Genomic DNA, 26,982 nt, shown 5'->3' with positions numbered 1-26,982 from the left:
TTTCAGAAAGGAGATTGTGCCTTATAATATTTAATACCTATAGCCATAGCCAATGTTATGCAACACATTCTGTTCTAAGTTAACTGCCCTGTAATATGCTTAATAAAATATTTACATATGCCTATGTAAACCTTAAGTGTTCAGAGCATCTAGAAAATGAAAAATCTTGATTATGGTTAAATTAGCTGAAATTATTTGCTTTTCAAGGTTGTGTCTATACAATGTCAAACCAAACAACCAATTTAATCAACTGAACAAGAGGGAAATAGTCAGCTCAATGACTGTGAACACTACCTACCACACATTGTAAGTAGGAAAGATGAACTGAGTTAACAGAAGTAAAGCACTTAACATAGTTCCCAACACCTAATCAACAGGGTAGGCAATTCATCTTTGTTGTTGTTATTGATGTTAATCATTTAAGCAAAATCCTTGCTGTCCTTCACTTAACTTGGGCTCCTCTCTCTAATATATACCCTCACTTTAGGTTTCAAAACCATTTGGAACTACTTCATATTCAAGATGTTGACTGAAATCTGCCTCAGAGCATAATTTCTTATTCTTTAACTCCTCCTGTTTTCATAAGAAGTCATTTTATCCTTCATTGGTGATTATGGTTCCTTAGTTAATCACTAGTCTCACATTAATAACAACTTTCAGGAATTTCTTCTTCCCTTCTCCCAACCCATTTCCAAGGCTCTGCCATGTCAGCAAAACACTAGCTTAGGAATCTTGGTTCTCTGTGCTTGCTTTTCTGCAATTTCCAATTATCTCTCTTTTTTTTTTTTTTCTTTAATTTTGGTGCTTGGGTGAATTTACCTTTCACTTCATTTACTTCTGCTATTAAGACACCGGAAAAGTAATAAGATATGGTTAACTGGTTATAGGACAAGTCCACATTATTGATTCTCTGCTTAATTCACAAACTGCTAACAATCCTGCTATCTATGTTTATTTGTTTACCTGTCTTATATTTAACTGAGTTTTTTTTTTTTTTTTTTTTTTTTTTTTTTTGAGACAGGGTCTCACTCTGACACCCAGGCTAGAGTGAGTGGTGCAGCCTCGACTTCCCAGGCTCAGGTGATTCTCCAACCTCAGCCTCCAGAGTAGCTGGGACTACAGGCATGCACCACCACACTGAGCTATCTTTTTGTATTTTTTGTAGAGACCGGGTTTTGCTATGTTGCTCAGGCTGTTCTTGAACTCTTGGGCTCAAATGACCTGCCCACCTTGGCCTCTCAAAGTGCTGGGATTACAGGTGTTAGTCACCACACTTGGCCTGAGTTTTTTCCAAAAGTTTTGGACTCTTGTCAACAACCTGGGGATGAAGGAAATGCAGGAAATCTAAACTCTTTCAATCATGAAATCTAAACTCCTTCAATCTCTAGCTCAATGTGTTTAAAAATGTGTCTTCCTCATGGCCTCCTCTCTCCTCTTGTCTCATGGAAAAGAATACCTCCTTTCCTCTCCTTGTCGGCTAGCATTCATGCTTGTGGCCTCAACAGACTCTCTCCTGATTACTCTTTCAGGCCCTTGCTCATTGACTATTAACATTTATGTTTTATGCCTTTGATTTCTAGATTGTTCCCTTGAGCTTACAAGCCTGCTGAATTAAGTTCTATCCTAAACCAAAAAACATTTTCATTCCACCTTACTACTCTTTTAAACTAGGGACATATATTTTCTATTCCCTTCACTGGTAACCTTCTTGAAAGGATAATTTCTACACACTCCCTTAACAACTTTTGACCTTCTAACTAGAAGCTAGATCCTGCTCCCACCTCTACAATAACTTCTTTCTGAAAGGTCCCCATTGATTCTGAACTCCAACAACCTGTCTTTAACTTTTTCCTCTGAAAGTATACAGTACAATTCATCAGTCTTCCTGCTTGAAATTATTTTCATTTCTAGTTCCCATTGCATTGTTCTGTAGAGGTTTCCCTTCTACTAATTTGACTGTTAATTTTATGATTCTTATTGATACCCCCTTCCTCTCCTTTTTCCTTCCTATCAGACTTTGGACAAGCTCTTAATTTCGTATCTATCAGGTGGGTCCAATATACCATCATAATATTATTTTGTGGATATATGCATTTAATAATTTCTTCTCTCATCTGAAATGTAGTCCTCCCAAGGGTCTCTCAGAGGCACTTTTCTCTTTCTATGCTCTTTGTCTGGGTAAGATCAGATCATTCATCACATACCTTTCACTGTCACCTCTGTGGTTCACTCTTAATCTGTGTTTTCATACTTGTTTCCTCTGCATAAGTTGTGCTTTTGCAGTTACTCACTAGATGATTCCTTCAAAAAACTCCATTGACTCTGTTCAGTGTATATATCATAGACCTGAAAATTTGCTACTCATCTGCTTCTCTTTTAATGTCTTATATTTCTTTCCAGTCTCTTAATATAAAATGAAAAACCACATTTTTTGTGCCTAATTCAATTATTTCCAAAAGACTTCTTTTCCTTCTGAAGTATTTTTGACTCATCTCTGTTATCATAGTGACTACTTTTATCTTCTATGTCTGCTAATAATGGGGTCCTCTTAGATGCTAAGATGTTTAGATGCTGAGAGGATCTGGATGCCTCTAGATTCTTCTGCTTCTGAAATTTGTCCTAAAAATCATAGCCAGAATAATTTCTCTAAATCAATGCTCCTCTAAAAATGTTAACCAGATGTTCAAAAATCTATGTTAAGGAAATAAATTCTAGCTTCCTATCCTGGCATCATTAATCTAGCACTACCCAATGAGCTCCTCCCAATCCCTTTTAACTATTTGCCTGCATGTAAACTGTTTAGCTGTTACTGGTAAATGCTTTACGTTTTTGTACCTCGGTACATTTGTTCACATCCATTGGTCACCTGGATTTTTCTTTGAAAACTCCCCTTTATGTTCAAACTTGATTATTCTTCGGCTAATACAAATGTTATACACTCTAGGCAGCCTACCTTCAACAACACTGCCCCTGCCCCCCGCTCCCTCAATCAAGACATATTCTTCTCCTTCCACTTTCTTCTATAAGCCCTTATCACTGTCTATCTCAAGGAACCGGCCAATTCTTATTGTATATAGTATTATATTTATTTCTGTGTACATTTCTCCACTTCTATAAGCATATCCAATACATTAGTTTAATAGTATTAGACTATTTGCCAGGCGCGGTGGCTCACGCCTGGAATCCCAGCACTTTGGGAGGCCAAGGCAGGTGGATTATGAGGTCAGGAGATCAAGACCATCCTTGCTAACACGGTGAAACTCCATCTCTACTAAAAAATACAAAAAAAAAAAAAATTAGCCGGGCCTGGTGCCTGATGACTGTAGTCCCGGCTACTCGGGAGGCTGAGGCAGGAGAATAGCTTGAACCTGGGAGGCAGAGCTTGCAGTGAGCCGAGATTGCACCACTGCACTCCAGCCTGGGTGACAGAGGGAGACTGTCTCAAAAAAAAAAAAAATAATAATAATAATAATAAATAACACAATAATAATAGTATTAGACTATTGATGGATATTTACTGAATAAATAAACAAATGAGTAATGTATCCCTATAGCCACAGAACAATCTATTTGAAAGTTAAAATTATCTGCAATTTTATTTCTGAAATTCCAAAAATGTTCTTTGCTCGCACCTGCTAAATTGATGAGTAACAAAGATGACTTCACTAATTCCAAGATTTTCAAAGGCTCTATCATTTAATAGGAGTTTTAGGGGTTGAGTTTGATAGCATTTTATTTATTTATGTACTTAGTTATACTTTGAGACTGGGTCTCACTATATTGCCCAGAATAATCTTGAGCTCTTGACCTCCAGCAATCTTCCTGTCTCAGATAGGATGACAGGTGCGTGCCACAGTGCCCAGTTTCTCATGGTATTTTAGAATTTAAGATATGAAGATTTGTAATTATGTAAAATAGTAAAGGTCTCAAAAAAGTATGCATTTGACATGAAAAAATGCTGGAGTTTTTCACCAGAAGTTGGCAAATCAATAGAAATTGTGACAGAATACATTTAATTATTCAGTAATGCTAAAATGTAATGTCTGTATTTTCACCAAGAAGACAATATATCCTGTTTTTCACGCTGGGAAATCACTCTGTATAGAGGGAAGGAGAACCAAGAGGCAGCCAAATTTAGTTGTTAGAAGTCTGGATTTCATAGCTAGATATATGTAACACTCTTGAAACAATACTAGCACAAAGCTTATAGTATACATTTTAGATATTATCTATAAAAACAGGGGAAACGTCTCTGTTTACCAAGATTATAAGTTGCTTCATTTATATTGTTTTCTGGGTCCAAATAATTTTCAGATATGTACTATTTCAGAGCTCTAAAATCCCTACAGTTTTGGTCAAAAAATTTAGTTGCAATGTGTTTAAGTGACTTGTTCAAGGATCCCTAACTAATTGGTAGCATGGGATAAAAAAGTCATCTTTCTTTTTTTTCTTTCCTATCTATCTATCTATCTATCTATCTATCTATGTATCATCTTTCCATTCGTCCATATACTTTATACAGCAAAAGATTTGGGGTAACTAGAAATACATTTTTCCTGGCTGGGTACGGTAGCTCACGCCTGTAATTCCAGCACTTTGAGAGGCAAAGGCGGGCGGATCACGAGGCCAGGAGATCAAGACCATCCTGGCTAACATGGTGAAACCCCGTCTGTATTAAAAATACAAAAAATTAGTCTGGCATGGTGGCCGGCGCCTGTAGTACCAGCTACTTCGGAGGCTGAGGCAGGAGAATGGTGGGAACCCGGGAGGCGGAGTTTGCAGTGAGCCGAGGTCGCGCCACTGCACTCCAGCCTGGGCGACAGAGCGAGACTCCGTCTCAAAACAACAACAACAACAACAACAATAATAATAATAACAACAACATAAAATAATACATTTTTCCTGATTTCAGGCTCCATGTTTATGTACCATGTTTTCTCGTGAATTTTTGGACTACCCTTCAGAAACAATTTCTCTTAAAGTTTTGAAATATCATTCCTTCTATTTTTTTCTTTTGATACATCAGGATTCTGTTTAATCTTACTTGCAAATAATCAAGGGCCTTGGAGAAAAACTCTTAAGAATGTTTGAGAGACTACAGGTGAGTTCTAGGCTATTATTTATATGTTCAAATAACACAATATCTACACTGTTAGTATTTAGATCTGTGTTAATTACATTTTCCATAGATTACAAAATTAATAAAGATAAGTAATACAAATGAGGTTTTTTTTTTTTTTTTTTTTTTTTTTTTTTTTTTACATTTACAAATATGAGCATGAATAGCTGAAATCTTCACATACGTCTGATTTTTTTTTTTAACTATAAAACCGAATGGCTTTATTGGGTTAACCATTTTGCAGGTTTAGGAACCCAAAGGAAATGAAATGCTAAGAGTTTCTCTTCTTTCTTGCATGTTCTATGCAGTATAACCAAAATAGAAAGCAGAGGAAAGAGAAAGGAAGCAGAGGCACAAATGCTCTTCTATCAGAGTGATGAATAATTAAATGCTGAATGTAATTAAAGTTTTTACAGCTAAAAATGGGAAGTTTGGTGGATACCACACACTATTACAATCATCTGAACCTATGTTTGGGTATGAAGATGTGGTTTTCTGTAGAGAAGAAACTTACTTTAAGAGTTTATGCTGGCTTAGGTTCTGGACATGGAAGCTTACTAAAATCCTGCAGAGTCTATGGAACACAAACAATTTGTGTTATTTTTAAGGAATAAGAAAAATATAATGTTCTGCTTAGTATGGGCAAATGATTTGTTTTGCTGCCAAGGAACCCACTTACCAATAAGCATGGGAATCAAATACTTTAACCTGTGCCTGCTTTAATCTATATTTCCAATAAAGGAGTAGTTATTTTTTTCACCCAAGTCCTTTTTAATAATTCCTAGGACCTGATAAAACCCTAAGCTTCCACAAGGATGTACAGAAATTGGTGCAAATTTTAATCTTTCATTTTACTTTCATTTCATGCTTACGAGGGATCAAAATAAACAATGGGGCCAGCTGGGATCAGATGTCGTAAAATATTTTGGTTAATGTGATAAAATTATTCAGTATATAAATGTAATATTTAACTTACCACTCTATTACCCTAGTTTTCTTATCCCAACATGTTGCTAAGAAAGTCTTGCAAATTATCCCCTAAGCTATTAGAAAGTAATATAATATAAAAGTACTCTTCTTTTTCATAGAATATAGATTCAAATATTTTTATTTGAGGAGAGAATTTTTTACTTCTCTCAATCAACATACATTAGATTTTAACAGGAGTAAGCAAGAGCATTACTAGTTGAGCATTCCAAAGTTAGTTCTTTCTTTCAGTCTTTGTTCTGCTCACAATGTTGACCTTTCCCTGTGCTGTTGTTTTCATATCTTTCATTTTATAGAAGTGTTTTAAAGGCTTTCGTGGTATCTATTTCTGTTTCTTTCATCCAATTCAAACGCATATTATGGTTGGATTGAGAAAAGTGTAATATAATCTGATAAAAATTAAGAAGTAAATTGTTACTATTAAACATAAGAAACTTCATCGTATATTTGTGTAAGATTTTAAAGAGTAACATTTGTGTTTTTAATTTATTATACTTACCAGTGGAATTATAAATTGATTCAGTGATAATATTTTTGGGAAGGAATTAAATTGGCAGAAGGTATCGGGAATATTAAAATAAATTTCATGTTCAAATGCATAATTCTAAAGCAATCACTTTGTATGCAAAAACTAGGTGAAGAAGAAATAATTGGTAAAAAAATTAAAGTGCAAACAAACTCTTGATGAACTTTAGTCAACAACAACAACAAAAAAATAGGGAAACATCATAAGTAACTGAGACATTAGCAGCCATTAAAACCTATGTGGGGAAAAAATTAATGCCATAGAAAAATATTGATGATATATCAACTTTTACATTGTAGAAAAATTGAATAGAAAAGCCTTAGAAGAAAATACAACCAAATTCTAAAAGAGGTGGCTCATTGGTGTTCTGCTTCTTTATCCTTTTAGGTACTTGTCACATTTATTTTGCAATATATATATATTACATTATCAGATATAAATTTAAAATCTAATTCATATCAAGGACATTGCTCATTTCAATATTTTATAGCACTTCATGAGTTAAGCAAAGTAAGGAGAATAATTTTCCATTTTATAGTTGTGAAGACTAGGTAATTTCTTAATTGGAGGAGCTTGAAATAAAACCAGATCCTCCAAGGCTAGCTTCAATGCTTCTTATATGATCACACTAGAATGATAGAGGAGATAATATATGTGAACATTCCATGAGTTTTTCACAATTATATTCAGAGATACTAATGATGTTACTTGATTTATTTGATCTTCATAAACTCCTAATTCTAATTGAGTAAAAAATAAATGTATGAAATAAAGTGAATGCTAATAAAAAGGAATATAAGATTAGGTATAATAGGTCTGAAATAAAAACCAATAACATTTACATTTGATTTATTACTATATCAGAATTAAAAGAACATCTAAAACTCTTTTGTTTTACTTTAGAAATATACTCAACATGGCACTTGAAGTAAAAATGAAGGCAGTCATATTAAAAATATTAATGATGATTAAATGTAAAAAAGTCCATAAGGTAAGATGTGAAGGGTAAAAAAAAGGTACATTCACTTGGAAATTACCAGTAGGTTTTTAATTTTAAAAATCTATTTTAATCAGTGTGAAATTAAAGTGGAAATGAATATATTTATAATTATTTGAGGTTCACTTACAGGGCATAATTAAGAGACTAAAGCAATCAATAAGACTTAAGCCAGGCTCATTTCTAGAGGTTCACACCACTTTAGTAGTAGACATAATTATTCCTGTACATCCACACTTGGACCATTTACACTAGACTCTTTCCCTCATCCAGCATACCTATGGCCAGTGCCAGACAGTGAGCAACTTGACAGCATAGGTTGCCTCATCCATGTTTGTATGTGCGGAACTTAGCACAGTGCCTAACAGTTTGTATGCATGGAATACAAATAGAACAGTTTGTATGTTTGTTTTTGTATGGAATCAAACTTATTTCAATATCTAAACCAAATCACCTCCCATTTGCACGTGTTAGGAAAAAATGCATAACTCATCCCCAAATTAATTAAATGATCTAGAGTATTATTTGCATTATCAGGTAACTTTACTACTAGCTGCCTATTCCATTAGGTAATGTATATGCATAGTTATACAGGGGTGATATGCTTGATGAGTTTCAAACTCAGCCATTTCCCAGGCAGTAGCCTCTAAGACCAGCGTCAAAACTTTAAAAGATTATAGCCAAATAAAGATAATTAAATAAAGTGGATTTGTTGCAATATATACATTTTCCCCTTTTCCTCAAGACACAGGTGCAGATAAATATTTCTTCAATTTCAAGAATGATGACAAATACCAAATGACCCTCAGCCTCAGAGTCAGGAACATAATTAGAAGAAGTTGTGGGATAAGTTTTCATGCCATTTCTACATGGGCAGTTTCTACTAAACTCCACCTGATGGTGCCAGGTAAGAATCCTGGTCCATTGTAGTAAGACCTTCTGACTTATTGGTAGATGGAAATACAGATTTTTATTTAAAATATCTCATTTTTAAAGTGTTGGTAATTTTTGAAAATGTAAAACACTACGTATGCCAAATAAAACACTTCTATAGAGAATATTTGGCACAAAAGCTCCTAGTTTATGACCTCCAGTTTAAAAGGTACTATTGTTGCACACATAATGAAATATTCTTGAAAAGTCATATAATTCGATTATTAAATGTCAAGGAAAGTTTACTGATTAAAGAAAATGATATATTCACAATTATGTATATTATTCCATAGTTATAATATGAACATTAACAATGTTTCATATTATACTCCACAAAATACTCCAGTTTGTGAAATGGAGTATTTCACAAACTCCATTTATTATGAAAATGAAAATACCAAAGCCCAGAAGTTGGCAATAGAAAAATAAGAATCACCATGTTAAGCTTTACTTTAGATGTAGTATAACCGATTTAGGTCACAAGTTCAACTTGGCTTTCAACATAAGCAGTTGCATGATTGTATTTCTAAATGATAACTAGCCAATTATGGTGACTACAAAGTTCTGTCATCACTGACATTTTAAATAAAGCATTCCACTAAGAAAACTAAAATTTCAGTTTCATTTTCATCACTTTAGCTATTCAGAATTCTGTTAATCAAGTAGGAAAAAAAATTGTCTTCAACATCTAGAGTGATTTATCTGTTTGTATGACTGTGAGCAAAATGATCACAGCTTCAAGCAATAGATTACAAGTAGAAGGAACGTTCACATTAGAGCTATGCTGATGAAAATTACCTGCAGGCTGTTACAACCGAGCCCATGAATTAATTAACCTTTTGCCACAAAAAGCTAGAAACTTCAGCAAAGACTGAGGTTTCTGTTTCTCTCGCTTCAGCTTCCTCAGCGTGTTAGAAAATAAAATGATGTGCAGTTACTGAAGCAAACAAAATATACTGAGATTTTATCAGTTCTCATGCTACTGTAACACAACCACATAAATTATGGTTAAAATATAGCAAGTTAGATGATTCATCTTTTGTTTTATTTAATGAAAGATGAGTAATAATGATTGATTTCTACATAGATCTTTATTTTATGAATGAGATCAGTAATTTCTTACTATGAATGTTGGCTACCTCTTAGTTATCTTCTGTTTGACTCTGTGAGAACATAAATAAAGCATGTCTTTTGCCAATGTGTTTTTTTAAATGAGTATAAACATGCCTTCTTATAAACAGCATTTTCAAATGAATAAAAACATTATCTATATGTAAGTGTACTGGTCAAGCATTCTGATAGTTTTCACATGGGATCTAAAGTTTAGATATCAGCTAACACTAAATGAAAACAATTTGGGAAAACAGAATATCTAATAAATGATGGTAACATGAGCCACTATATTTTCCCAGTTTGTTAAAGGTTAAGTATCAATAAGACTTGGTGAATTTGAAGATTATACAAGACTTAAGACTACTAAGTTACATTTTAAATATTGACATGATAACTTACATGACTTTATACAAATGTTAGAAGTCACATTTTATTTTTCTCTTTGATGTAATAGATCTCCTTTAGAAGTTAACATCTCTAATATTTAATTGTTCAGTAACAAATAACTTTAGCCACTCTCTTCCATTAGCCAATTTTTAGAGTTTAATTTTAATTAATTCATTATATAATTAAGTAGGTGACAATAGATAAGTCATCCCTTCAGTAGGTTACCAGACATTCTTGTTCAGATCATGGATTTTACATACAGTAAGTCTTCACTTAATGCTATTGTGACTTTAAGTGAAATGACAAACAAAAGGTCCTCAAGCAACATCCTTTAGTTCAATGTTCCTCCATTATAAAATTGATGACAGTGTTTTTTGTTATTTTGCTTAAAGTTGCAGTTTCCAAGAACCCATTTACAATGCTAAGTGAGGACTTAAAGTGTATGGTTTTAGAATGTTAGGGTATTTCTCTCACACTCCAAAGGAAGGATGATTTGCCAAATTCATCTTTAAAGAACTAAACCAGTGAATATTTCCCCAAGTATTTTTCAGGAAATCAATTTTTAGTTTCAGGTAAGAGGTCCACAATGTGTTTAAGTACGAAGATGATACTTCTGTGTTAATAAAGTGGGTAATGCTTATACAGACAATTCAAGATGTATATGATATTTTTTATTACAAGTAAGCCCATATTTCACTAATCAATATTTCAACTTAAGTAGTATTTGAAGTAATTTGGGGCAGTAAACCCTTTGAAATTTTGAATACATTAAAATTTTCCAAATGGACCTATGGAATCTATAAGGAAGATAGCTGTTTAAAGTGATATATTTAGAATATTTAGCAAAACATTTTTGGCTATTTCAGTTTTGAGAACATTTCTATTATAAGCCATATACTTTAAGGTAAGACATACATTTACTTGAAGTGTTAAGGCTAGCACATTTCTATCACACAGAAAATTCACAGTAAATATATTTTGAATATAAGAATACATAAACCTTCAAAAGATATTTAGCATTTTTGCCAATACTTAAGTTTGCTTATACTAATTTAAATTAGATTTAATATTGTCATTGATCCTTATATGATTATGTAAAGGGTCATAATGTATATGTATATTGAATAATAAGGATACAATTAAATAATTAAACATTAGAACAGAAATTTATAATATTCCTTAATTTTTATGGGAATATACGTAATCTTCAAGAGAGATGATATACATACCTGACAGGTAATGTTCTGTCTCCTTTCCTTCTGTCCATTTCTCTTTGGGGAACAGGATACCAGCGGAAATTCAGTTTCCAGTTAAAACCCCCATAAGTCATGTCTGACCCAGCCATATATTCAAAAGTATCATCACTAATCACATCAATGATAGGGCAGACAACCGTTTTCCTGCAGAAAAATTGAAACCAATTTATAGACACATGATAATTAAAATGTTACATTATCTTCTCCAAACTGATTATAGTTGATATGATGAAATGTAATTATTTTGTTACTTTAATATGCCTTAGCTTCATTTTATCCTATTAGTCCATGGAATTATTTCCTTTAAACATATATTCCTTACAGTTTACTTTGTGCTATCATTTGAAATCTAATAAAATACACTAATTGACCTTCAAGTCTATTTCCAAATGCATTCTAAGCACTAACTTAGCAAGATGAGCAGGGTCTATTTTTCATCAAACCTCCACCCACAGCATGATTAGTAGAGCTGCTTTGAGATTAGGTATCATTTTAGCTATAACCCATTGAAAAGCAATAGCATTCAGGGAGAGAAGAAGGGATGATGGCAAATTAGATCTGGTAGTTTGCATTTCAAGTAGGGTATGTTAGTTTAGAGAGTTCTGAGGACATCTTCATGGAGAAAACACCTACTAGGAAAAACAAACAAAAATCAACAAACAGCAACAATAAAAATCATAATCTGTCAGTATAAGTAAATGTTTCCTGTGAAAAATGATAGGGTCATGACAATCTCTGAGTAAAATGTCCTCAAATTGAGAGTTTACATTTATAATCTAGACGATAGCTTACGATAGGGAAAGATAAGCAACTTCAATCTCTGGTGTTTTATCCTTTTTTTTGTTTTTGTTTTTCTTTTTGAGACAGAGCCTTGCCCTATCACCCAGTCTGGAGTACAGTGGGGAGATGTCAGCTCAGTGCAATCTCTGCCTCCCAGGTTCAAGCGATTCTCCTGCCTCAGCCTCCCGAGGTGCCTGCCATCACACCTGGCTAATTTTTGTATTTTTAGCAGAGACGGAGTTTCACCATGTTGGCCAGGTTGGTCTCGAACTCTTGACCTCAGGTGATCCACCCGCCTTGGCGTCCCAAACGCTGGGATTACAGATGTGAGCCACCGCACCTGGCCTATCCCATTTTTCTTAAAGTAAGAGCCAAAAGGTTGGTGTTCTTTTTTTTTTTTTTTTTTTTTTTTTTTGAGACGGAGTCTCCCTCTGTGGCCCAGGCTGGAGTGCAGTGGCCAGATCTCAGCTCACTGCAAGCTCTGCCTCCCGGGTTTACACCATTCTCCTGCCTCAGCCTCCCGAGTAGCTGGGACTACAGGCGCCCGCCACCTCGCCCAGCTAGTTTTTTGCATTTTTTAGTAGAGACGGGGTTTCACCGTGTTAGCCGGGATGGTCTCAATCTCCTGACCTCGTGATCCGCCCGTCTCGGCCTCCCAAAGTGCTGGGATTACAGGCTTGAGCCACCGTGCCCGGCCAAGGTTGGTGTTCTTAATGGTAGCTTTCTATGGGAGAAAATTTCATTTGGGAAAATCATTAGGTACACTTTTAATCCATGTTATGCCTTCTATAATTCTTGATCTAACCCCTGTTCATTTATTTTATTATGGGATCAAACTTCTGTGATTTCCACAAGTAAACATTCAGTCCTACTCAAATTGTACTGGTTGTAGCTAATTCTGAAGACCAGAGTTGGTTTTTCATATTTGGTAGAAGGCAAATATACAAATAGGCTTCTGAATCATCTCTAGATATGAAAAGCACATAAATGTCCATTATTTACTTGTTTCGTAACACCAGTTTCACCAATACTAATTTTCAATTGAGGTCTTATATTCCACAAAATTGACCAGAGCTTCAACTTATCTGCAATCAACAAGACTTCTGTAGCCTTGGGAAAGCTTCTTGGTGACTCTGGACCCCAGAAAAATCAATATTTTTCTCACTTCCTTTATTAGATTTAATGATTTAACTTGTGAGGAGAAGAAATTAGGTCTAAAAACCTTGAACAGACTATCTATTTATGGTAGTTTTAAAATTTATAATCAGGACAAGATAATAGGGTTCATCAGACACAAATACGGTGTAATTATGTTGTTAGATCAAAAAAATAAATAGCTTATGCATGACCATATGGAAATACTAAAAGCGCATTGAGTTGAATATAAAAACGTGTGTAAAAAAAAAAAAAAAGCATAATATACCAAAATTTGCCAGGAAATTCATTTTTAAGTTCATTTCACTTTGCCCGTCTTATTGTCCTGTGGGTACTGCACAATACACAGAGTGGAAAAATGTTATTAGCCATGTACAACACTCTATGAACTAAAAGGTTCCTACCGCTTTCTTCAACTGTTGTGCTTCATTTTACTGACAGCTTCCATCCATCTTTCTGGCAAGTACCAAATCCTGCTGTTTAAGTGATGTGGCTGGACTAGCTCAGACTAAGTAGTTCCTATCTTGAGTGTCTAATTAAAAACGTCAATTCTAGAAGGACTTTTCTACTATAGACGAAATGACTATGCAAGTAAGGTGTTATGTAATGTGTTGTTATTGTATCAGATAGCATTCAGTGTTAGTTATCTTCATTAGGTATTTAGAAATTATACTCTCTTATCACCAGTGTTTATAAATAATTGCAAAAAAACCACTTGTACTTCATCAACAACAGAAGGAATTGCAGGTATGTATAAGGATTCTTAATTTCTATAAAGTGCTATTTATTCAATTTTCCAGATTTCAAAATGTGTATGTATAAGGTGACAATATTGTTGAAATAAACATATTCTTATAGCTGTGCTCTCATGTTTCCTTTTTTTAATTATAATTTTTTTCAGTGCTGCATGTGTGCATGTATGTGTGTGCATTTTTAAGACATTCCAGGTGAATTTGAACTAGACTGACTAAGGGTGCTGATGTAGTTTAGAGAACACTGGCAGAGAACTGGAAAGAGCTGAATTGTTCCCAGCACTTCCAATGACTGGAGCAAGTTAGATGTAGCTTCTTAGTTCCTCCCCATTATGAGTTATAGATAAGAAATATCTACAGTACTTACCTCACAGGGTAGTTGTGAGAACACAAAAAGGTGCTTTGAAAATGTGCTTTATAACACAATTATACTATTTTAGATTATATTTAATTCCTTCACCTAAAAAGTAATTTAACATGTTTTTTATAACTTGAATTGTTTCACTATTTCTTAATCAACTATCTATGTCCAGCATGAATACAGCAGTCTTATTTACCAAGCAAGTGGGAAAACCTGCTTTTAAGAAAAGCTATAAAATAAGCCTTCTAAAAATAGGAACTTGGAAGACAAATTCTGATGGACATCTGGAACTGTCCTAAGAGTTTCAGTCATAACCCAGGGAGACATAACACATAAATTCTTACCTGTCTTCCTTTATTCTTGCCAGCAAAGGCTCCAGCCATCCTAACGTGCATTCACAGTGTGCATCAAGAAAAGTTATGACCTGCCCTTTTGAAGCCGCTGCTCCTCGAAGACGGGCACGTATTAACCCAGAGCGTTCTTCCATCCTAATAATTTTTACTGGCACTTCTAAATTTTTCACGTAATTCTCTAATGTCAACTTGAGAAAATCTGTAACATGTAAAAGAATTTATAAGAAACATTTTTGAAACTGTTTTAAGAAACAGCAGAGATACTACCAAGATGGTAATTCAACACACAGAAATGGTGGCCAATTCCTATCAATATTTTTTGCCTTAGATATAAAAGAATAGAGATTTCATTAGTTAATTAATGTTGTGTATCCATAAAATCATATGAATGCTCAATAATATAATCGAGTTGGAAAAAAAGATATATTTTTGAAAGTCATTTTGGCTGAATTTTCAGGTTAGTAAGAACCATATAGAATCATGAGAGAAAGTGAAAGATTAGTTATTTGCTTCTAGAGTTGGCATTAATGAGGTTATTGATGAGAATTTGATAGGCTGTGGCAGGGCTAATAAAATTATAATGCAAATGTAGATAATTGCCTAGTTATCTTTTTGGCCATAATAAAGCTTTCTAATACAAAAAAAAAAAAAAAAAAAAAAAACAGCTTGTACCTCTTTCACTGGCATCATCTACCAAGATGACCTCAGAGAGTAGATAGTGTGGGGAACGATTTATCACACTGTAAACAGTTCTAAGGAGAGTGCTCCAAGCTTCATTATGAAACACAATGACTACACTTGTGTTTGGAAGTTCATCAGGGTAGACTTTTGTCTTACATCTGAAAAAGAGGAAAGAAGAGGGATCTTAATAAATTCATTTTTTATCCTGATTATTATAAAAAGAAATATCCATAATAACACAACTTCAAACTTGAAAGCCCCTCACTAAGGAAATGTTTTATGAATATCTAAAATCATTTCCCTTTTATAAGTGCTATGAGTAATCAGTTGGCATTCTGAAAATTAAATATGCATAATTACTAATATTTTTATTTTAACTCCTGCAGGGAACAAAGCAGCATGATTTCTACAAGTCTAAGAAAAACCTAAGAAATATAAAATAACATTCTGAAACTTTTGATAAAAGACCTCGTACAACAGGTACAAAGGAGTTCATTTAGTGAATATAATTTTATTCTTTGTTAATAAAAATGTATAACTCAAGAAGTCATAGGAACATAAACAGACACAGGCCCAAAGGATTTTGAAGTATGTAAAACAGATTTTTCTGTTCTAAATCTAGTCATGTATGCTTTCAATTCCGTTTGAGGATGCTATAAACAATATCTACTTCCAAGGAAAGATTTAGGTTTCCTTTAGATTCAGAATCTACTAAATGCATCCTGGCCTCTAAAATTCCTTATGTTTTGGAGATCAGGAAAGGGAATGGACTACCAGCATTTCTCAAACTTTAATGTGCACAGTCATTGATATGGAAGTGCTGGGAAGGTAAGAGCGTGTTCCCTTTAAATGACATGGAAGCGGGGAAGGGAAGTGCTGGGTAGAGGAAGGCGTGGTTCCTGGCTAGGGCTCCACCCCGACAGACCCTGAGTGAGGATGGCATTTCCTGATCAAATGTTGCATTTCCCAAGACCACCCTGGCCTGCCATCCTGTGCCTATAACCAGCCCCCACCCCCTCCATTTCAGCATCACCTGGAGATTCCTTCAAATGCAGATTCTAATTCACTAGGTCTTGGGTGAAGTTTCTGCATTTCTGAAAAGCTCCGAGATGATTTAGAGGCTGCTGGTCCCTGGTGCACACTGATTAGTAAGGGGCTACACCATAATTATTACTAGTTTTAGAACTTAATATTTTGAAAAATGTTTTTTGACACCCCCAGACTCTAGAAGGCAGACACACAAGCTGCTGGACGTCCAGAGGAGCAGATTTGCCCAAGAAGACACAGACAGCTGGATGAACCAGACAGCTGGATGTGGAGAGGAGCAAGTCAGCGGAGGAACGCACCGGCAGCTGGACATGGAGAGGGATGCACTGACAGGCACCGGCAAGCCAGCAGGTCATTGACCAGTGGGGGCAGGCAGAATTTGGCTGGGGCAGTAAGAGGAGACAGCGCAGGCCGCTGAGCTGCCGAACTCCAGGGGAAAACTTTCTCACTCCATCCCCTTTCTGGCTTCCCCCAGCTGCTTAGAGCTACCCTTCACTCAATAAAACCTTGCACTCATTCTCCAAGTGTAATCCGACTCTTCCGGTACACCAAGGCAAGAACCCCGGATACAGAAAGTCCTCTGTTCTTGTGACAAGGTAGTGACAAGGTAAAGGGTCTAATTGAGCTGGTTAACGGGAGCTGCCTATAGACGGCAAAATTGAAAGAGCACACGGTAGCACGCTCCCACTGGGGTGGAGCTGTAAACATCCACCCCCAAACACTGCTGTGGGGTCGGAGCCCCACAACCTGCCCAGTCCGCCCATATGCTGCCCTAGAGATTTGAGCAGAGGGGCACTGAAGAAGCAAGCCACAGCCCCATCAAACGCCCTGTGAGGGGGACAAGGCAACTTTTCCCATTTCAGCATCACCTGGAGATTCATTCAAATGCAGATTCTAATTCACTAGGTCTTGGGTGAGGTTTCTGCATTTCTGAAAAGCTCCGAGATGATTTAGAGGCTGCTGGTCCCTGGTGCACACTGATTAGTAAGGGGCTACGCCACAATTATTACTAGTTTTAGAACTTAATATTTTGGAAAATGTTTTTGACTTTGCTTATAAATCCAGAGAAGTCCAGATTTTTCTTTTCAAGTAATCAGTCAGGGTACACTTGGATCAATGATATGTGTGGTGCTGTAGGTGGTGAGCCCAAATTTAACAGGCAGGTGTTTGTTGCTCCCATCACCTTGTCAACATTCAGGCATTTCTGTCATGTCATTTTAAATCAATGTGATTACAGATTATAAAAAAAAAAAGTCAAAAGGTTTCTGGAGCAGTAACAGAAGTGTATTCACCTGAGGTTATTTTTCATGTAAAATATTCTGAAGAGCTAGATAATTAACACAATAATATAAACTGAATCAGATACCTCTTGCTACTTATGACTGGTTTAATGCATGACACAATACAGCATTGTTGAAATTAGTTTCCTTCACAAGGGAGTGAAAAAAATACAATAAAATGTGGAAGATGAAGGCATATAATAAATATTTGATTGTGTGCCAGTTAAGATCTTCATTATCTTTTAAAACCATCTAAAAGATCACCTACTCAATAAAGTCTTCTGTAATATAGCCAGCTAAAAATGTCCATTTACCTCAATTACAACATTTTCCAGCATACATTTACTTGAAAAAGATTTATTAAGCATCTAGAATACAAAAGATACTGTGCATATAGGAAAATAAACATGTAAGGCATGGGAAAAGTAGTTGGATTTATTGCCATCTTTTTCCCTTCTGGTGGCAAGATTCAAAAGATTTCCAAGAACTTTATCATTTGACTCGTATCTCCAAGTAGCTCATCACTAAATAAACTTAGAAAGTCATATTGGTAAATGAGAGGGTTTTCTCTACCATTTTTCTCAAATTTCCATTCTTCTGCCTCATTAAAAAACCTAATCACTTTCAGCATGCAAAGTCAAGAGTAAGGTAAAGATCATCATCCTCAAAGAAGTATAGCTGGAAAAAACAGGCTGAAAGCAGTTTAACAGCCAACAGCCAGTGGCTTCACTCAAGGATTACAGTCAATAAAGTCTACTCAGCATCATTTTTTAAAAAATATTTTTTCAATCAACATTTTTTGTATGTTACACTAAATGCCAACAATTAAATAAATGATTTAAATGTCAAACTAAAAGCAGATATTTCGATCCAGCATCTTAAAGTATTTTTGTCAAGCTTTACTTTGTGATTAAAAAAATTCACTCACAGGCCGGGCGCAGTAGCTCGCGCTTGTAATACCAGCACTTTGGGAGGCCGAGACAGGCGGATCACGAGGTCAGGAGATTGAGACCATCTTGGCTAACACGGTGAAACCCCTTCTCTACTAAAAATACAAAAAAAAAAAAAAAAAAAAAAAAAATAGCCAGGCCCGGTGGCAGGTGCCTGTAGTCCCAGCTACTACTCGGGAGGCTGACGCAGGAGAATGGCGTGAACCCAGCAGACGGAGTTTGCAGTGAGCCCAGATGGCACCACTGTACTCCAGCCTGGGCAATACAGCGAGACTCCGTCTCAAAAAAAAAAAAAAAAAAAAAAAATTCACTCACAAATGAATACAAAGTTAGTATTCATTTTAGTATTCATTTTATGTGTCAAACTTATAGTGAATTAGTTTGCTGTTAATGCAGCTATCATGTTTACTTACAGAAAATGTCCACCGTCATTATTTAACGTAGCATAAAAATAAAATAGGGCTAATATTTTAATTAATTCTTCCTCTTCTTCCTATGTAAACTAACATTCATCAAAGGGTAAAAAGGTTCAGTTATGGGGGATGAATAAGTTCTGGAGATCTAATGCACAGAATGGTGACTATAATTAATAATACTGCATTGTATACTGTAGTTGAAATATACTAAGATAATTGTTCTTAAGAGTTCTCACCACATCAAAAAAAAAATCATAAAATGTGAGGTGATAGACACGTTAACGTGATCATTTTGCAATGTTTATGTGTATCAAAACATCAAGTTGTATACTTTAAGTATATATAACTTTTAGTTGTCAAATATGCCTCAATAAAGTTGAATAAAGTCATTCAGCAAAGACTCCTTCTGCACTATTAATCTAAAGTGATACATATTAGTTATTTTCTATGTCAGTTTATCCAGTTATCCTAAATGCATAGATTTATGTAAACAAGAGTTATGATCTTCATTACTTCTGAGGAATCTGTGGTGCAATGAACTGGTATCATTGTCTGTATTTTATCAAAGTTAATGTTCCATCTATGGGAAGATATACTATGATTTTATCTACTGTTAGGAAAGAAAAAATTGTGGTCAAATTATAGCACAATGCTTTCTTATCACTAGAATCTATTTCATACTTAAATAGAGCTTACAGAAAAAGTTTTTAAATGAATTTGGACATAGATTTCTATCAATATTGTCATGCTTGACTTATGAATCAGCCACATCATTTTCCTGTAGATTTGAAGTTTCTTCCATGTATTTAAACTTTGTCTGGCTTTAAATAGCATTGCTTATCATATGAGGGGCAACCATTTAGCATATAACTCAAGAAGTCCAAAACAGTATCAACCTCTTGTGGATATCTACCTTGGTACTATAAAGTCCTGCTTTTTAAAGTTTAAGTTGCAAATGAATTATGTGGGGATCTTGTTAAAATGCAGATTCTGATTCAGTAGATCTGGTATGAACTCATGATTCTACATTTATAACACCATCCTTGGTGGTGCCAACACTCCTGGCCCTTGGTTGACATGATAAAGAAAAAAGCCATATAAATCAGTCAGCTGTTGATTAGCAGGCAAACGTAGGATTGTAATGATGCCTCCAGGAACAAATCTTTATTTAATCATATGAAATTTAATTCCTGATGTTCTTTTGTATGTTGTTCTTTTCAGACAATAACTTTTGGTTCTAATAGTGAACCATAATGTAATCTTTTTGAAAAAATAGTGAATGACAATTAAACTAAATACACACAGTACAAAGAGTACACATAATTTAGTTGAAACAACAGCTATATGAACAGCTATGACCATGTTTGTAGAACTCATGCTAATTTCAGACACTTAAAATGAAAAAACTGCACATCTTAGCCCATGTGAATACAATAATTTCTTTTGTTTAGAAAAGAAAATGCATTTAAAGTTTTGTATAGTTAAAAAACCTTTAAAATAAACTATATTACATGTTACACTATATATCATAAATAATATCTAATGTTATAATATTTTATATATATAAAGCTGGCAGAGTTTTTAACTCACTGATATTTCCAGAAACAATTCAAAACAAACAAGAACAACAACATAAACAAGGAACAAATGATGGAAGTGGGGATAAGTACTTCAAATAGAACAAATAGATAGAACTTGGCTAATAATCTATTCTCCCTGATACAAGACAATTTGTTCTTTGTGATATTAGAAGGATAATTTCACCACTTTTCACCTCAGTTTTTATATCTTTTGCATAATAAGATTAAGGTAGGCAAGCTCAAAGGTCTTATCTGAAATGTATGGTAGATATTGCTTGGTATACACTGCAGAGTAAAGCTCATAATCTCCACATGGTGGAACTGGAAAGGACTTTCAAAGTTGGCTAATTCAAAGTTTCATTTCACAGAATACAAGTCTCAAGCTGCATACTTCTTTCAGTACTATAATAAAGTAATAATAATGCAACAAAAATAATTTAGTAATACTAATGATTTCTGCCTGAAATTCTTTTATATGCTATATCAAAAGTTTTAAATGACATTAATTGTAAAAAAATTAATTGGAAAAATTAGGAATAAAGCATATTAAAATGTGCCAAAATCTTGCATTCAAATATATATATCATTATATCAGATAAGGAAATATCAGTTTCCCTAGGATCACTTCATTAAAACTAAGCATAGAATGTCAGCTTTAATTGAAATTATGTACATTTAGACCAAATAACTCTTTTAGCAACATGTCTTATTAAGTTATTATTTGTTTTCTTTTACATAAACATCTAAATGGGATTAGCAAAAATTGACATTATTGTGGTGCACAATGTATATGTAATTAACTTTGAGAGTAAAAGTGGCAGATGGCAATAGCAATTTTCATCAATTTGAAAGGAATATTTGATGTCCGAATCAAGAACCTGAAATCTGGTATTCCAGTGAAATCATAAGCTTTATCATGGCAACAGTTAACACTATATTGACATGCTGAATTTGTAATACTTGCAAGGAAGTGAAAGTTTATTTTTTTAAATTCTATGATAATATATCTGTGGTTCTTCATCTTGGCTGGACATTGGAATTATCTCATGAGCTCAAAAAACTACAGCTGTGAGAGTTTCTGTCACAGAGATTCTGATTAAAGTGTCTGAATGTGTCTACAGGTGAAGATACTTTTTAAAAATCTTTGGAAATTCAAATGTGTAGCCAAAGTTGAGAATGGTTAATCAAGTACTTTACCATAAGGATAGACTTTTTGAAATATGTAAAACCTTTAGGCTTATGTCAACACTTTACAATATGATGCATGAAGTTAACATCTCTCTTTGTGTTTCTATCGTATAAAAGTAAGATTACTTTTATGTCATATAAAAGCAAGAAGACATTATTTACTGTCATGAAAGCAGGGAAAGTCATAAAATCTTCTCCACTTCTTTTACAATCTCTTCTGTCATCTGGATGTACACTAATGCTGTTCTAATGGTCTATTAGCTGTTGATTTATAAATATATGAAAATAAATCCAGCTGATCTACTTTGGAGAGAATATGGAGGCAGAATCATGTTTCCAATGTGTGTAACATGGCAATACAGTGAAATAGTATTCCTATTTATCACTTTTTCCCTAGGCTATGCACACATTATGGAAACATAAACTGTTACAATTTGATTTTATCCTTTCAAAACAGTATTGATGTTTTCAGATAAGCTACTGAACACAACATGCCACATCAGAGAAATAAAAATTGACTGTAAGATGAGAATGTGAAATCACAAAGGATCCATGATTACACAGTGATTTAGTTAGACACAGTCCATTCAGGACTCCAGACAAAGGCTGTTAACACTGGAGTTTGCATGACTTGTTGGATTGCTGCTCATTGAGTCAGTGGTTGCCTTTTACTACCTCAGTCAATGATGATTAATAACAGTAATTAAAATAAATACTTGCAATACGAGTCCTCTATATATTTTTAAGAGCTATGAGAATTGCAGAATTCTGTGTGGTTTCTGTGTTTCTCAATCATTAACATTCATATTCACAGAGAGAAATTTCATCATTCTCCCATGCATCCATGCAAAGAAAACTTGCGCAACCAAAAAGTGGTTCTTTCATAACAATTGAGCAGCTTGGGGCCTGAAGTAAAATAAAGCACTAAATTTTGCATGGGTTACTATGTGTTGGTTTATATTTACAATGTGTTAAATCTTCCAAAAGTAAGTTCCTGTGTCATAATTACTTGAGTAATTAAAATTTTTTAAAAAAATCAGGTTAGTATTTTTCTGCTACAAATATCTTTATTTTAAAATCCAGGGAGATGCTGTACTTATCTTTGGTGTATTTGATATCTGATCAATTCTTTGCTTCTTCTGTTTTCTTCTAATTATTGGTGGGGATGGAGTGAGAGGGTCATTGGGCAGGATGTACTTCCAATGCTCCCATACTTCCTGGCTTCTATTGGAAATATGTCATAGGAATCTCAGGTGGGACATAGCAGTGCTGGACAAAATAGGAACAGGAAGCCAAGGAATTTCTCTACTCTTCCCTAATCCCATATTAGAATATACAGCCCCCTTCCCTGGCCTCGTACCTTGTATATACCTTAATCTTTTACTTTTTTATACTCTTTCACAATAAATCTATTGAATCCAGTAGACTAGAGGATTCTTAAAGAGTAGAACAGAAGGAAGGTTCACCTTATTTATCTCTGCCTCTCCAGAATCTAGCATTCTGCATGTTACAAAAATATCGTTAATAAGTGGTTGAATGGATGAAAGTTTCACAATGAGGGGTCATATTGTATGAATGATCAGATCAACTCCCCAGTCATATCTCTGCATTATTACAAGATGAAATAGAGGTGTAGAAATATCTTTTTAAAAAATATTTTTTTTCATATCTTCAATTGATTTTGTTTTTCTATAACCAGAAATGAGCAAAAGACAGAGAAGGGAAAGGGAAAGAGTATATGAAAACGAGTTTGCTAGTCATCCAATTATAACATATTCCCCTCAAACCTCAGTAACATAATTACTATTTGGACATATTGGAGAAAGATCTGCGTCTGGAAAACCTGTAGTTGCCTCCCCATTCTGACATTTAAAATCTGTGACTAAACTTTCTAAGCTTCAGTTTTGTCATCACCTAAATTAGAGGAAAACTGCTCAGATATCTACTTTGCAGAAGTTTGGAGGAGAACGTATGAAATTATAATGAAATGATATGAATGGAACTTATTATAATATTCTTATAGTATGAAGCACTGTACAGAATATTATAGATAAGGTCTCTAAAATTATTTGGGTCAGCCATGCTGCTGGTAGGACTCTGATCATTGCCATGGTTCTAATATCTTGTATTTTATCTTTAATTTCTATGATCAAACTTTCATTTTATACTATTTCCCCATACATTTCAGTAATAGATCTCGTGACTAGACCATCTAGGCTCGAGGGAAGCTTTATCCGTTTGTCCAGTGTAGCAATATGGAGTTAGGGTCCTGCCTCTTTCCCTTTCAGCTCTTTTAAATCATGTGTAGCTCCTAATCCTAAATTTATCTGGCCTGCTGGTAGAACTTTCTGCTTACTTACCTTAATCTCTGCTTACTTACCTTAATCTCTGTTTAATATTTTCAGCTGGAAGAACCCAGAGGCTCATGTTTTGCCTGCTTGCTGAGATCTCTGTTTCTTGCCTGCTCCTGACCATCCATGAGCTATCTGCCATATTGCACCCCCCCCCCCAACTAAGCACAACTGGGATTGTCCTCGACCACTTTCTCCACTCTATTGGTCTGTCTGGTTACAAAATTTTGCATCTTGCCAGAGTCAGGCTAGGTCTCCCATCTATCAAGCCCTGATTTAAAAAACATCATAATACAAGAGGCAGTTATAAATGGCTAATATTTATGGATATGTTAATTATATAGCAGGCATTGTGCTATGCGTTCTATATGGATCATGTCATTTGTTCCTGAGAATGGAGACTTCCAGCAATCACACAGATTACCTATCAGAACTATAAGGCTTAAAAGTAATAAATAACTTCATTTCATGCATCAAGAACTACTAGGAAATAAATTTATTCAAACAATAAAACTGTTTAAATAGCCCCATTCTCAGGAGGGTAGGTTGCTCACGTGGGTAAACAGCCTATTTCCTAGGACAATTATATATTGCCTAACTAGACAAGCTGGTTGCTTATCAATTAACCTACAGAACCTCCTTATTATGTCTACCCATTCCAAACTATTATATTATGTACTTCACCCAATACATTAAAAGACCTCCTTAAACTGCTTAAGTCCAGATTCCTAATGTCTACAAATACGCACCTTGGCCTCTCCTTTCTATGACTACTAAGACATTTGTTAAGGTGGTGATCAGGAAATAAACTCAGTTTTCTTCTTCATCAGGTTACTCTGGTGGTCTTTTGTGGGGTTCACAGAAAAGATAATCCTTATAATATTCCTTAAGAACCAATTGTACTTTTTTTCTTTTCTTTTCCTTTCTTTTTGAGATGGGGTCACTCTGTCATCCAGGCTGCAGTGCAGTGGCATGATATTGGTTCACTGCCACCTTTGCCTCCTGGGCTCAAGCATCCTTCCATCTCAGCCACCTAAGTAGCTGGAACTACAGGCACATGCCACCACTCCCGACTTATTTTTGTATTTTTTTGGTAGAGACAAAGTCTGACCATGTTGCCCAGGCTTGTCTCAAACTCCTGAGTTCAAGCAATCTGCCCATGTTGGCTTCCCAAAATACTAGTATTACAGGCCACTGCCCTAAACCTAATTATACTATTATTCCCACTTGATAAATAAAGAACCTGATGTTCCAATCAGTTAAGTAAATTGCTTCTATGTAGCGGAGCTGGGTTTCAAACCCATGCAGTCTGATTTAAAATGTTCTTTCCTGATGGGATAAAGTTTTTTTCTAGTTCAGATAGTGTTTCTGATAACAATGGTAGTTATATCACCATCTTAACTAAGCCACACGGTAAATAAAGATGGTACATTATTTTTGTCGCAGTATACTTTAATGGAAACAAATAGGACTTAGATATAAAGAAGTCTACAGTGATTATTAGAGTGATGATGATTTTAAAGTCTAAAGTAGTAACTGTCCATCAAGGCTTGGTGCCTTAAAAGCATGAAGGTTAACAAATGGGAATAAACTTATGGACACTATGAGAGAAGCAGAACAGAGTAGAACATTGACAATTAGGATCAATACTATTAATTTAGAGACTATAAATGTGCTACTACATATTTACTAGTTGTATGTTCATATCACAAAATATATTTAATAAGAGGTTGAATGAATGAAAGCTTCACAGTGAGGCAGGCATTGCATGAATTATTAGATCAACTCACCAATCACATTTCAGCATTGTTATAATTGGAATGTTATCTGAGATGGTCCAGGGCAACATAGACCTAGAGTTAGACTGGGCTTCTCTCTCTCTCCCTTTTCTTTTCTTTCTTTCTTTTCTTTTTCTTTTTTCTTTTTTTTAACACTCTGTGCTTCAGTTTCTTTGGTTGTAAAATTGGAATAATAATATTAACTACCTCACAGAGTTGTGAGACAGGAGGCAGTAAATATAAAGTAGGCCAGTGCCTAGAATATAGTATAATATATATGTAAATTTATTACATGGTGCTTTTTTATTGTATATAGCCATAATTTTCTTATTTGAATTTTTAAAAATCTATAGAAAAATAAAACCAAACAAAATAGGTTAGATATTAGGTTAGTGCAAAAGTTATCACGGTTTTTGCCATTACTTTCAATGCCATTACTTTCAATAGCAAAAACTGTGATAACTTTTGCATCAGCCTAATAGCATATGGCTTGGTGAATTCAACACTATTGGGAGGAAAAGCATTTTATCTTCCACTGCACCTTGTGGTTTTTACTAAAATTGTAGAAATAGAACTTCAAAAGGAACAGTCACCCCTTATAGACTTGTTTTGAAAAGTATTTTGGTGCTAATTGAAGTTCTTTAAAATAATAAAACTTTTTTATCATTTTTGAATAAATTAGGTGCCTCACCAGAGTAGTAATGAAAGAGCAACCCAAAATAAAAACAAAACAAAACAAAATCCATTTATAAGAGCAACATCATCAATAGAAACATGCCATCTTCTAAGGTGAGTGTTTTGAAGAGGCCCCCATGTCTTTAAATCATAAGTACAGATAGGTTATTTAAGAAAGTAAACATATTATTATTTTAACAACTAGCACTGGCAACCCACTTATGAAAGAAACTGCCTTTGACAGGAAGAATTTCTTTTAGGGAGGTATGTATTGCCAGGAAACCGAGGAAATAGCTGCTTTGAATGAGATAAGGGGA

General features: G+C 34.6%; 1 protein-coding gene across 10 annotated transcripts in view; it reads right to left on the bottom strand.

Annotated features, from left to right (window-relative positions):
- The window catches only part of GALNT13 (polypeptide N-acetylgalactosaminyltransferase 13), a 594,017-nt gene that overhangs the window by 222,874 nt on the left and 344,161 nt on the right, over positions 1–26,982 (bottom strand). For all 10 annotated transcript variants that reach the window (XM_031936436.1, XM_031936437.1, XM_031936435.1 and 7 more), the window contains 3 exons: positions 15,392–15,558; positions 14,711–14,918; positions 11,292–11,462 (listed from right to left, as the gene is read on the bottom strand). In XM_031936436.1, the coding sequence (XP_031792296.1) occupies positions 11,292–11,462; positions 14,711–14,918; positions 15,392–15,558 (546 nt within the window). The remainder of the gene's footprint in view (positions 1–11,291; positions 11,463–14,710; positions 14,919–15,391; positions 15,559–26,982) is intronic.

Source organism: Piliocolobus tephrosceles, chromosome 11 (genome assembly GCF_002776525.5).
Source record: "Piliocolobus tephrosceles isolate RC106 chromosome 11, ASM277652v3, whole genome shotgun sequence".
NCBI classification, from domain to species: domain Eukaryota; kingdom Metazoa; phylum Chordata; class Mammalia; order Primates; family Cercopithecidae; genus Piliocolobus; species Piliocolobus tephrosceles.
The sequence above is the reverse complement of the archived record's forward strand: the minus strand, read 5'-3'. Positions and strand labels throughout refer to the sequence as shown.